Genomic DNA, 13,048 nt, shown 5'->3' with positions numbered 1-13,048 from the left:
TGTTCTTGTTTTCAGGTCCCACTTCTGAGTTTCCCACAGACATCTGGGTGGTCCCTGTGAGAAGAGGAAGCTGGACTAGACGGGCCATTGGCTTCATCCATCAGTTCTTCTTATGTTTAAGATGTGCGCTTGGCCTCTGCAGTCTCCATGATTTGATCATATTTCTGTCACCATCTTTGCCATCTCAGATACACAAACATTTCACTGTCCCTTCAACATCCAGCTCTCCATAGTATTCCACTGATACCAGAGTCCAACAAAACCCTGCATGGAAGTTTGAAAGGGGGGAATACATAATGCCATCTTATTTCACAAGCCTTCTTGCTTATTCCTCACTTAGCAGACTTCCCTTGTGCCAAAACGAACATGATATTAACCCCCATTCACCAAAAAGCAAAACAGTCTATCTTCATTCTCATTAGAAGCCACACTAGGGAAAGTATTTTAGAAGTGCAAGGTGTATGTTTTGTATCTTACACCAACTCAAAAGAAATCTAAAACTAGACTGAGCAACTGACATTTAAAAAATATTCATCTTGACCTCTTTCTAAAGAATTAAAACCCTTTCTACCTTTTCACTATACTATTTTTTGAATTGTATATATTGACCATCATTTCCCTCAAAAGGCAGACTTTTTTTGGATATGTGGGGGGGGGGACCCTGAATCTACAGTGACAAAAGCTAAGATCTTGGTCTTCAATTAAATGCCCCATAAAAAGCAATAATCTATTACCTTAAGCTACTCTAAACACAATAATGATGATTAGTAGAAACAGTCAGCATCACAAAACACTTAGTGTGGCTGCACTTCAAAATAAAAAAATGTAGCCCGATATATCCCACAAACTCTAAACATTTATTGGCCCACTAGGATGAGAACCTACAATGCCTATTAGTGAAGATAGTCATAAGTAACCAGACTGCAATTATGTTTTCTTGCAACAGATGTGGGAATCCTATGGCCCTCTGTATGTTGTTGAACTTCCATCAACCCCAGCCAGCATTGCCAAATGTCAGTCTAAAAAATAAGACACAAAGATTTCTCACCCAGTACAGTCCAAACTCACAGGTCTAACGTGTACACTAGGGCTGTTTGGTGATCACCATTCTCCATTTAGGTCAACCACTGTCCAAACCAGCCGAGTTTGGAACCAACCCAGTGGGCATGCACACCACCCTTCTTCATTCCTCCTTTCAGGACAGAAGTGAGTGAATTACTAGGAACTCTTCAACGAACTATAGTTTCCTGTTATATCCGAACTGGGAAACTAATATTATGCTAACTTCAAACTATACCTTCTTATTCTGGCTCATTTCAAAGCTATTAGGCATAGCTTCCCAGGTCAGACAAAACAATAAACTATAGCTAATGGAAAAGAGTCTTGTCTGCTTGCTGCCTTGCTCAAATAAAGGAGTTGTGCACACACCCACAATATTCACACATACAGTGGTGCCTCGGGTTACAGACGCTTCAGGTTACAGACTCTGCTAACCCAGAAATAGTACCTCGGGTTAAGAACTTTGCTTCAGGATGAGAACAGAAATCGTGTGGCGGTGGCACAGTGACAGCGGGAGGCCCCATTAGCTAAAGTGATACCTCAGGTTCAGAACAGTTTCAGGTTAAGAACGGACCTCCAGAACGAATTAAGTTCTTAACCCAAGTACCACTGTATCTGATTTTATTAAACAGAGATATGATCATCTGAACCCAGCCATTGTGCAGGAATACACTCAATGTCCTAAAATGACAACTGTCTCCAAGTGCAGCCCTCAGGATGATTGCTCAGCAGTGTCACAGAGTTCAATTTTGCAACCTTATCATGCATAACCACCAAAAAATGTTCACCCCAACTCTTACTGCAAATCACATTTTGATTGGGGGCAGGGGGAGAAGGAGGAAAATGGATTATTACTAGTCTTCCTCCCATATATCTTATTAAAAACATGTTACTCTCTACACTGGTGTCAATTTCTGTCCAATTACAGAAGGATGTGTGTGGGAATTTTAAAATAAGCTTTAGGGGTGGCATGGCAATGTGTATGCAATAAAATTGCTTTGTTTTGCCACACACTCAGCTCAAAGAGAAACTGGCAAGACAGTGGGAAGGCGTACATGACAGTCCTGTAATTCCTTTGTTAAGTGATATCGTTTATACAAACCTACTAAAAATAGGACCCTGGGTTAGCAGATTATTCTGTTTATTTTTTGAACATATTTCACCATACTACCCAAAGCTGTTTATGAAGAAATTCAGAGTTGAATGTTCACATAACAGGAATGGCAACAAATGACACCATATGGAACCATGACAGGAAACAAGACTGTCGGTGGTCAACAATGTAATTTGTTTTCTTGTGGATTCCACTGGAAAGAGGCACTGGAATGTCTTTACGCAGGCGTAGCCAACGTCGTGCCCACCAGATGCTGAAATGTGTGTGAGTCACAACTCCTCCTACAGCCAAGCCTGTGAACATCAACTAGACAAAAAAAGATCCCAACCGATTCCTCCTAACAGGTTAATAAGTAGTAGTTTAAAAAGACTTACATAAGAATTAGACTATACCTTCTATAAAACATAGATAATTGATGACAGACAGAGAATTCTGTTTTCACTCCATCCCAAAAGCTATTTTTAATAGGACAGAGCCAACTACCACAATTCATGGTTCCTGATAAACCCGACTGGATATATACTTGTGGCCTTTGCAGTGCTTAACTCCACATCCCATTTTAGATAATATAAAGCAGCTTCAGTCAATTGAAATAAACCTAAAAACAACAACAACTCAGGTCTATTTAATGCATTCATGGGCATGGGACAGAGATAGAAATTTGCAGGGCGCCAGGTGCATTTTGCACCTAAAGATTCTCCATTTGCAAGCACCTCAAAAAGTCTGGGTGCCATTTTTTGTGTGCCTGACTGACATTCAAGGATTACCAAATGTATGTGCTTTGAAGCTTCGAAGTATATGTTAAGGATAGACAATATGTTAAGGAATTTAACAATAAAGAGTAGAGTGTTTTGAAACATGAAGTATGGTACCAATATTTTTACTGTAAGCACCAAATTAAACATGGACAGTGGTACCTTGGGATGCGAACGGGATCCGTTCTAGAGCCCCGTTCGCATCCCGAACGGAACGCAAGACGCGACGGTGCGTCTGTGCATGCGTGGGTCGCATTTCACCGCTTCCACGCATGTGTGTGACGTCATTTTGAGCGTATGCGCATGCTCCGTTACTTCCAGGTTGCCTCAAGAGCGCAACTCGAACGCGCTCAACCCGAAGAACATTCAACTCGAGGTATGACTGTATTAAGAATTTCTGCATAAAATGTGATATTAACAATGTGTCACTTACGTGAATTGCATATTAATTCACAACCCAGGTCCCAGAAGCCATTTGGCTCCTAGCTTTTCTATCCCAGTTTCTAACACTGGTATGGGACAATTGGCACACAAGACAATATAAATTACTTTAAAGTAAACAGGCATATTCAAAGTTATCTTTCAATGGCATATAATAAAAGTTTAAACCATGGGCAGGTGTCCAACAGGCCAGCTGATGATGGGGGGAGAGATTATAGGGGGCCTTTATTACGTTTAGTATTTCTTGTCCTTAAACTCAAGGCAGACAACATATTCAACATGCCTGTTTGATGGGACATGTGCAGTTTTCAGGCAATGCACTTCCTATTCCTACTCTAGTTACATACACTCTTAGAAATGAACAAGAGATCCACCGTTTGTCCTAAAGTGTCCCATTTTAAGTGTTATTTAGTATGCTGAAGTCTTACTGAGCTAGCAGCATAAACTACACTATAGCTAATAATAATAAAAACCACCTGAACTGTATTTTCAGTATTCAAGATGCAAAACTTCTATTTTAAGATGGGGATGACAGATTTATTCCAAGGTTGCCACTGCACAAGAATCTAAATATACTGCTTAACTTTCTGGATGCAGAAAAGCCAACAGAAAAACTTCCAACTCCTCCCTTGTAAGAAGAATGAAGCAAGTATTAATTACTGGATCTCCATGCCTACTCCAATGCCTGCATCATCCCTTTTGAATTCTAAAATATTCACGTGGCGTCATCACCAGGCCCAGCAAAAACCCTTCAATAAGGATGCAGAGGTTTTCCTGGCAGTAGAGCATTAAGCAGATAATGGAAGTCAGCACTTATACAAAGAAACTTCTCATTTGACAAAGAATCCAGATTAATATATTGACCAACTTACCCAAGATATATAAGACAAGAAAGCATTGTGTGGTGAGAAGCTATGCAATTGTTAAAATGTCATTTACTGCAGGAAGGGAAGGGAAGACCACATATCCCAAGATTTCAGTTACCTCCCTCTATGTACAGAGCCTTGGTTGAAACTGTTACCTTTGAACATTTTAAAGTGATTAGAAAAGATTAGTAAAGGCCTTTTCATAGTATTGTTTCATTGTGGAAGGTACACACAGCTGTTAGATATTAAACGGATCTAAATAACTTTCTTCTCAACTTGTGCAGGAGGGTGAAGGAGAAAATCCAGTATTCCATCCCCAGGTATGTGAAAACTGGAAACTGCATTTTACCAGTACCCAAACTGTAACCTGCTAATCACAGAGAAAATGCAATTACCTGTCCACCAATGCTGTTATTATCACTTTGGGTGCTATCTGGAATGTGCCTGAGAAGTATCATAGGAATCTACTCAATACTTCCCCATTCTTGTTAAAAGCCCTTCAAAGTTTTCCCCACTTTTACTATTCCATATTCATTGCAAGTAAACATAGCAGCAGTAAGACTACCAAAGCAACAAGCAAAACAAAATAAAATCACCCCTCATACAATTAATTTGTTTTAACTTCTTCTGAAAGCAAAGTGTTCTAAAGCTACTCCACTGTTCATGTATCTTTTTAAAAGGGGGGGGGGGTACATACTCTCATGGAAGGCATCAAAGGCTACCCAGCCCCAGCCCTGTCGTAAAGCAACACCACAATCTATCAGTGGGAACAGAGCAAGTTTGACATGACTTTTGTTCATCATTCTTTAAAATTTGTGCTATGTGTTTACATCCTTAAGTTCACACTGCACAACCATTAGACGGAATTGCATTATCTCTGGCTATGATGCTTTGAAGCAAGCAGTTCAAATCTCCTGTTCATATGCACATTTGAGTTTTAAAAACAAAAATCAGGAAAAGGGGAAAAAACATTCCTTACTACTAAGAACAAGGAGCAACACAAAAGGCCTAAACAGACCATTGCACTCCCTGCCATATTTACATGGCAATGCAACAGCGACACAGGCACTCTCACAAGGCAAAGATAACACAAATGAAAGCAGTATTCACTTTTATCACCGAGGTATAACCAGCATTCTAAGGGAAGCAATTTTGGAAAAGCTGAAAAGTATTTCAGATTCCTTGGCATCATAGTTATCTTTAAGTATCTGGTTTTCTCCCCCTTCTCCACCCCCTTCCTGCATTTTGCTAGAACAAAGTAATAAATGTGCCATTTCCAAAAGAAAATGTATGAATCGGATTCATATGCCTCAGCCTTGGTCAACCTGATGTGCAGGACAACAATCTCCATCCGCTATGAGGTCTGGAGATAATGCAAATTATAGTTCAAAACATCTGGAGGACCCCAGGTTAATCAAGGCAGATATAGCTCACCTGACATAACCTAAGAATGAACATGTTTTGGAGACTGAGAAGAAAAATACTCTAATGCAGGTTATAATATTTTTTCAAAGTGCCAAGATAATGCCAAAAAATGAAATTTAAAAACTACTATAAACTTTTTGGTGCTTCTCTGAGTCACAAACTTTGCAAGCTCAATAAAGCGAGACTTAAGTTAAAAATGAAACTGTACCCAATACCTATTGGAGAATGAGTATTCATGAATGCCACCAGAAACTGATTCTACTGCCAAGAATCTGTGCCAAGCGTCAACGCCACTGCATTAGTGCAGTATCAGAGGCGCACAGTTCAGGTGCAAGCGCATACCAAGAGATGACATCAGACAGAAACTACACAGTTTCACTTGAGAGCAAAGCCTTCCAGAGAACTATCGAGCAATATTCCTTAACGCAGCCAACATAAAACAACCAATGTACTGTCTCCAAAAGAACCAAGAACTGTTTATAATTCTAGAGTAGGAAGGGGAAGCTTTATTCTACCTTTTTTAAAACAAAAAAGTTTCCAGTCTAAGGTTTCATGCATAAGGAGAAACTTGTTGAGCATTTCAACTCCACCTCCTTCCCCTAGGAGTAAAACAGCACAGCTGACTGACTGACTGACTCACTCACTCACTCCTGCAGAGTTGAGGGAGGTCAGAGTACTACATGCACCTGTACCATATAATACACCTACAGAGCAGGTGGAGCTTTTCTTGGGCTCCCAACACCACCCAAACATATTTGCACAATGTCAGCAGCAGCTGATTCAAAGGGAGTTGCTGAGAAATCCTGTATTTCAGGAATTGTGAAACCTGCTGTTTCACGAATTCCTGATGTGAAATTCCTAAGAAAGGACACGTCCTTTGGAGTACAAAAAACATCACACACACCATGTGCTAAAAAAACAAACCAACCCAGCCCAATTCCATTCACACCCCAGATTAAAGCACAGAAACAACATGCGATTCAGATGAGAGTTGAAATCTCCCAAAGCAAACGTTTTCCGCTGCATTTTTTACAAGGCTAAACTGCAACCCCACAGCTAGGCACTTCCCAATCTGTATTTTAAAAGCACACAGGAAGCAAGTTTCCACCCTGAGACACCTCACTTTAAAAGCTGGCTGCTTGACAAATTGCAGGGCAGAACCCACCCCACCTTCTCGGTAGAATGTCGAAAGCAGAGCGCAAGGAGAGTAAGGGAATTAAGTCTTGCTGAACCAAGAGGGGCTTACTTCTGCGTAAAAAATGTGCTCAGGATAAGGCTGTAATGGGAAGTCCATTTATTTAGGGCAGAGGTCTCACTGAACCCAGTTACGACTTACTCCTGAGTAAGGAGACTTAGAATCTTCTCTTGGGTCCCCTTTGAAAGCATCTGTAGACCTTAACTTTTAAAACTTGCCCTCCAAGAGGAGAAACCATCCACTCTTTGGCCACCCACTCCAAAAGGAACTAATCTAGAGTTTGGTGGTATCCTGAGCACACCAGCCAGCCCTTCACCCAACAGGTGTTTGGGGGGGGGAAGGGGGGAGTTTGAGAAAAAGAAGAATTGTGCGAACCTAAAAAGAGGAGCTCCATTAACTTCAGACACACACAACCAAGCCAGACCCTCCCCAAACGTTCACAGAGCTTGGTGTTTACTGATTTAAAAATCATTTTGCACTGAGTCCAAGTCTGTAAGAGTGGGGCATTTAAACAACAACAAACAGACTTCCGAGCCAAGAGCGGCGGGGAGATGGGGCCGGAGTCTTGTGTTTTCCCCACTCCTCTTCAATCCCCTTTCAGTCCAATAAGGCTACAGTGGGGCGGGAGGGGGGAGGCCGGGGGAACCAGGCGCGCGGGGGCGCCTCGCCACGAAGGCGAAGGGGCGCGCGCCCCGAGGCAGGCTGCAGGCCCCCCCCCCGGCAGCCCCTCGTTCCCCTTCCCGGGCCGGCGGGGGCAGAGAGGAGGGAGGCTGGCTCCGGAGCCCGCCCCCCCCCCAGCCGAGGCGGCTTTCGCTTACCTTGGTGGAAGCAGCAGCAGCAGCAGCAGCTGCGGCTCGGGCAGACATCTTGTTTCCTTCCGTCCCCGAGGAGGGCAGGGAAGAGCGGGCGGCGGCGGCGGCGAGGAGGGAGGGGCGACGGGGCGCGCTGCCTCCGCCTCCCGCCCGCCAGGGAGTCCCGGGGCGGCCGCTCGCTCTCGCTCCCGCGCTCTGCCTCCGCCTCCTCACGCCGCGGCGGCCCCGGCCAGCATCGCCCGCCGCCGGCCAGCCGAGTTGCCTGCGAGTCCGGCCCCGAGCAGAGCGGCGCCTGGCCCGGCGAGGGTCTGGGGGGGGGGGCGCTGCTGCTTCCGCGGCTTCCTTGGGCCGGAGCGGCGAGGCGCCTCTGTCCTCGGCGGCGGCAGCTACACGCCCGCCCGCCCGGCCGCCCGCTTCCCTCGCTCGCTCCCTCCCCCTGACATGTCTGCCTGGCTGCTGGGAGTGTCCATCTCTCTCCTCCCGGAGGGGGGGGGCGCAGAGGAGCCTGGCTTGCGCGGGTGCGCAGACCCGGGGGAATGCGGAGGGAGAGGGGAGAATCAATAGGGATGGAATCGCGGGGCTCCGCAAGGGGCCGGGAAGCGCGGCAGCTGAGGAGGCGCCAGGACTTTTCCCATCGCCATCATTTTGCTTTCTTCCTCCTTTCCCTCCGCTCCGGATAAATGTGCCGGGTGTTTAAATAGAAGAAGACAGGCGCTTTGCAAGAAAGTTGCTTGGCTTCCCTCCGAGCAAAAGGAGCAGGGATTTGCAAGCCCCCCCCCCCCCCCGCTGCTTCCCAGCGCTTTGGTTCGGACCCGGGCGGCGACTGGGGCACCGACTTTCCCGGCGCGGACGAGCCTATCAGCGGCGCTCCCGCTGCTGCCGGGCAGAGGACCGGACGGGAGGCTGGAGCGGGTTGCAGAGCGACCCAAACGCGGCAGGAGGAGGGAGAGGGTTTGCCGAGAGAGCGGCCGCCAGTTTGGAAAGGCTGTGAACTCTTGTTCTTCTCCCAGGCCCAGCGTGCTTTCTTTTCTTGTTTTCAGTATTCTGTTTTGCAATCGGAATAACCATTCCCAGAGCCGCGTTTGAGCAGTGCGATCCTATACTGAGTAGTCCTGTACAGTAAATTCCACGAGTTCAGTTGGGCTTGCTCCCAGGTAAGGGTGTAAAATTGCCACACACGGTCTCTTGCAGCAAACAAAACAAAACAAAACAAAACAAAACCAGCTAAGAGAATTGTGGTACCTTAACGTCTTAACAGGTTTCTTGTTGCCAAAGCTTTTGGTATCAACATCAGAACTGCTTCCCAAAATGCAAGTGGGAAACTTAAATTTTCTGCTTTTTAGCCAAAAGAAAACCAAGGCCCAATTTAGCACAGATGAGGAATCACAGGCCATATATTTGCAGTTTTGATCACTGGTGGCTGCAGCACTTAACTTGGGAGAAAATCTCATTAGCATCTTCATTATTTTCTGCATTTATACCACACCTAACAAGGAAATATCCAAGGCAGCTTAAGATCAGAAACAAAACTCAGCACAATAAAAACCAAAATGTCAATAGAACCAATCAGTAAACATTCTTTTAAAAAGGATAAAAGGCAGTGGCAGCATAAAGCAACTTAAGGACAGCACTCTGCAAAGGTTTGTTGAAAGAAAACAGTTTCTTCTAAAGTCAATAAGGCATCAGTGCCTGAGGTCTAGTGGCATAGCCTCAATCCAGTGTGCAGTTTCCGAGGAGCACGTCCCATTGAACTCATCTTAGCAACCTTTTGAATACTCACACGTAGGCTCACAGCCACACTTCTTACCATGGTGGCACAAGAGAACCCAACCTGGCTCATGCCTAATTAATATAAAACTTTCAATTGGTGCTAATAATAATGATAATCCCCAGCCACTCTGGGCGGATTCCTTCATACACAAAAACGTAATAAAATATTAAACATTAAAAACTTCCCCATATAGGGAAGCAAGAAAGGCAAGTGTGGATCCTGCAAAAGGCCTTTGAGGAAAGCAAGGCCTCAGAGCCCTTCTAAAAGTGAGGAGGGACAGAAGTAAATAGGAGGGAGGTGATCAAGGGATCCCCGCAGCGGAGATGCAAAGTGCCAGTCACTGCAGTTCCAATAACAATTCTTTTTTTAAAAAAAAATACACACTTTTTTGCAAAAGTTTTTTCAAAAGTTAGAATACAGCTTTGTCCACTGCCATAACACCACAGAACGATCACTCCAATCCTCAATCCCACATTACTGCCATGCTGACTCGCCAAATACCCTACCACTGATCTGGTTTACTAGACATTTTCAATCAATGTATCCCCTCCACAAACACATGATGATGACATTAAAATACCCTGTTCTTCATTAAAGGAGAAAAAAAGGAAACCAATTCTTGAGCACAGGGCTTACATCACTTGGGGCCTTGAAAATGAGCAATGTGATCTTAAATTCAAATGCGTTGCTCTGCAATAGTCAGCTAGAGCAAAGATGCAGGATGGGCATAATTTGATCACTCGTGGAGGCCTAGAACTGTATGGAGCTGCAGTGCTGCATTCTGAGCAAGCCATGAGCACCGCCAGAAGCGTGCACAGCAAAGATTTACAACAGCCTTTGCCAACCTGTGCTGGAAGGGGGGGTGATGGGAGTTGTAGATGGAGGGCACCAGACTGGCAAAGGCTGGTTTGCAGAAATCAAGCCTTGTGGTCCACCAGATCACCACAGTAAAGTCAGCTTCGAGCAAATGTGTGTGTAGTTTTCCATGCTGAATGTAAAGTAGAGGTAATGATTATTTGGGTTCCTGCAAAGGCAGGAGAACTCTGTCCCTGCTGCTTTGTTTATCAGTGTGAAATGATAACATGAGCAGATAATTTTGGAGGCACAATACAGGCAAGGTTAAGCACACTTCAATCCCATGCCTTAAGTCTCAGGAGTGAGAGAAGTGAGGTCTACATGCCAAGAGGAGGGGAGGAGAGACGGAGAACCCTCCTGACTAGCGCACACAAAAATTTATCACCTGCCAAATGCAAAAAAAAAATACAATGGTACCTTGAGTTACAAACGCCTCAGGTTACAAACGCTTCAGGTTACAATCTCCACTAACCTGGAAGAGTTACCTCAAGTTTAGAACTTTGTCCCAGGATGAGGACGGAAATCGTGTGCCAGCGGCGCGGTGGCAGCAAGAGGCCCCATTAGCAAAAGAACGCCTCTAGTTAAGAACAGTTTCAGGTTAAGAATGGACCTCTGGAATGAATGAAGTTCATAACTAGAGGTACCACTGTAGAGGTGGTGAATCGCCAACAATAGGCACCAGGAAAGTGGAGTTGGAGCACGTGTGTGTCCATTTCCTGCACCTGCCGCCAGCATGCCTGATACTTCCCCGGGCTGAATTTCTTGTGACTTTAGTCCCCTCCACACCTTTTTCACGTGAAGGAAGCTTCACATATGGAAGAGGCAGTGTGGCCACATGTGAGCCCCTGAATTGTCCGTAAACATTTGAATGTGGGAAGTCCAAGCACACAGAACATTTCCACCTGGTGTGGAGCCCTGAACAATTGGAGTTCATTTTCATCCTTTTAAGGCTTTTATGCCGGGCCCTTTGGTTGAAAAGGCAGCTTACAAAAAATGCTAAAACTGTCCCTGCCCTCAAACTCAAAATCTAAAAAGATGTGACACAGGAGGAACAAGGAATGGGAGGGAGGAGGAGAAAGCAAGCACCAGTTCTTAAAGTTACAGTTCTTATAATACAATTAGATAGTTCTGCCCATGTGGATTCTGGCTGCCAAGTAGAACAATGGCGATTCACTACCATTAGAGGTGAGCCTGTTTGTCTTGACCTTGATAAAGAGCAGTTCCTCCCCAGAAGCCTTTGTCCCTCCAGATCAGATCCAGGAGCATAGTAGGGGACAGTGTCCAGGCCAGGGGGATGGAGCAGCTCTTGCTGCACAGTCCTTCCTTCAGGCTGCTGACTTGATGGCAATCACAGGAGGAAGCGCCTTCTTCCCCTGCCAAATTCAGTTGCTGTGCTGGCTGCTCAACACATGGACATCAGGGGCAGCAAACCTCTACTGCTCCTCCCAGGCATGGAGCCCTCTGCCCATATGCAAAGTGTGTAGATGGCACCAGTCTCTAGTTTCCAGCTGCATTCTTGGCTGTGAACACTTTTAACTATTTCCTGCATTGCAAAAAGTTGGTCTAGATGAGCCTTGTGGTGCCTTCCAACTCTACAATACTTTGATTCCACTCAGCTTTCAAGGACAGTTGCTTAAAGTTGATACTAGAGCTTAATTTGGAAAATGAGGGACTCTACTCTGCGCTTCTTAATCTTACCAGGAATGGGTTTATTGCAGCTTGGATTCTAGGACCCCTTGTTTGTATCTGAAACAGAATCTGGTCTCAACACTGCCAAGATTCAGCTCAGACAAAGCTCTTATTAAACGGCAGAGCTGAGCCTTGGGTAACGCTACAAAATAAGAACAAGAAGCAGTGCTCTCTTTTTTGAAATCCAGGCATTCCATTTACAGTTTAAGCACCAGGGGACTGTCTTGTTGTGCCTTATTTTATCAAACACTGCAAAGGACTGGTCTAAAACATTGTCATGCCTGCGGTGGAGGAAAATCCAAATGGCACCCCTTCTCGCCAAGTGGCATGGAGTACAACCCATCTGGGATTTCTCTGCGTGTGTTGTTGAAATGAATTAGCTGCTCCAGAATCCAGGGGCATGCACAGGAGAAATGTGCAGTAGCTGGTGCCCCACAGGGCCCCTTGTGACAAAGCTGCCCCTGACCAGCATTTTAAAGCAAGAGGGGTACCTGCAGACCTCCAAATGGCGTGGGACTCTCAACTCCACCAGCCTCAGCCGGCATGGCCAGTAATGCAGGATAGTGGGAGTTGGTCCAGCAATGGCTGGAGGGCCACACATTTCTCACCTGAGCAGGAGATTGGACAGGATACACCATCTTCAGCCTTGGGTCCCTCCTGGTGTCATTAGACTGCAACCATCCAAGACCATTGGCTAAGCTGGTTGGGGATACAGGAATTTCTGTTGCTGTTGGCTTCCATCTGTCTTGAGAGACAATGGAGTGTACCTCCAGGAAGTCAGAATGTTACATTAGCAGTACCAAAGTAACTTCACTGGGGCGCATGGCTGAGCAGTGTGTAGGGAGGTTCTGGGCTGCACAGATGGCAAGACTGATGTGGTCCAAAGGAAAGCAGAGCAAGACTTTTGGCACCAGCTTGGCTGCAGAACTTGCTGGAAGGAGGTGTACAAGGTGGCTCTTAAGGAGTCTCTACCCAGGATTTGTGTAGGGTTTACTCTTTAGCCTTTTCTTTTCCTGAAGATCAGATGGACTACCTTCCTGGGCTGACAAGCCCCATCTGCCCCTCA

General features: G+C 45.4%; 1 protein-coding gene across 9 annotated transcripts in view; it reads right to left on the bottom strand.

The window, feature by feature from the left end:
• Positions 1-13,048, bottom strand: part of TJP1 (tight junction protein 1) — a 330,457-nt gene that overhangs the window by 140,348 nt on the left and 177,061 nt on the right. The window contains exon 1 of one of the 9 annotated variants that reach the window (XM_053365524.1): positions 7,674-7,834. The exons of the other annotated variants lie outside the window; for them this stretch is intronic. Coding sequence (XP_053221499.1) covers positions 7,674-7,721 — 48 coding nt within the window. The 5' untranslated portion in view covers positions 7,722-7,834. Of the gene's footprint in view, positions 1-7,673; positions 7,835-13,048 lie in introns of those variants that run through there. 9 annotated transcript variants of the gene reach the window in all.

The sequence above is a fragment of the Podarcis raffonei genome, chromosome 14, assembly GCF_027172205.1.
Source record: "Podarcis raffonei isolate rPodRaf1 chromosome 14, rPodRaf1.pri, whole genome shotgun sequence".
NCBI lineage: Eukaryota > Metazoa > Chordata > Lepidosauria > Squamata > Lacertidae > Podarcis > Podarcis raffonei.
The sequence above is the reverse complement of the archived record's forward strand: the minus strand, read 5'-3'. Positions and strand labels throughout refer to the sequence as shown.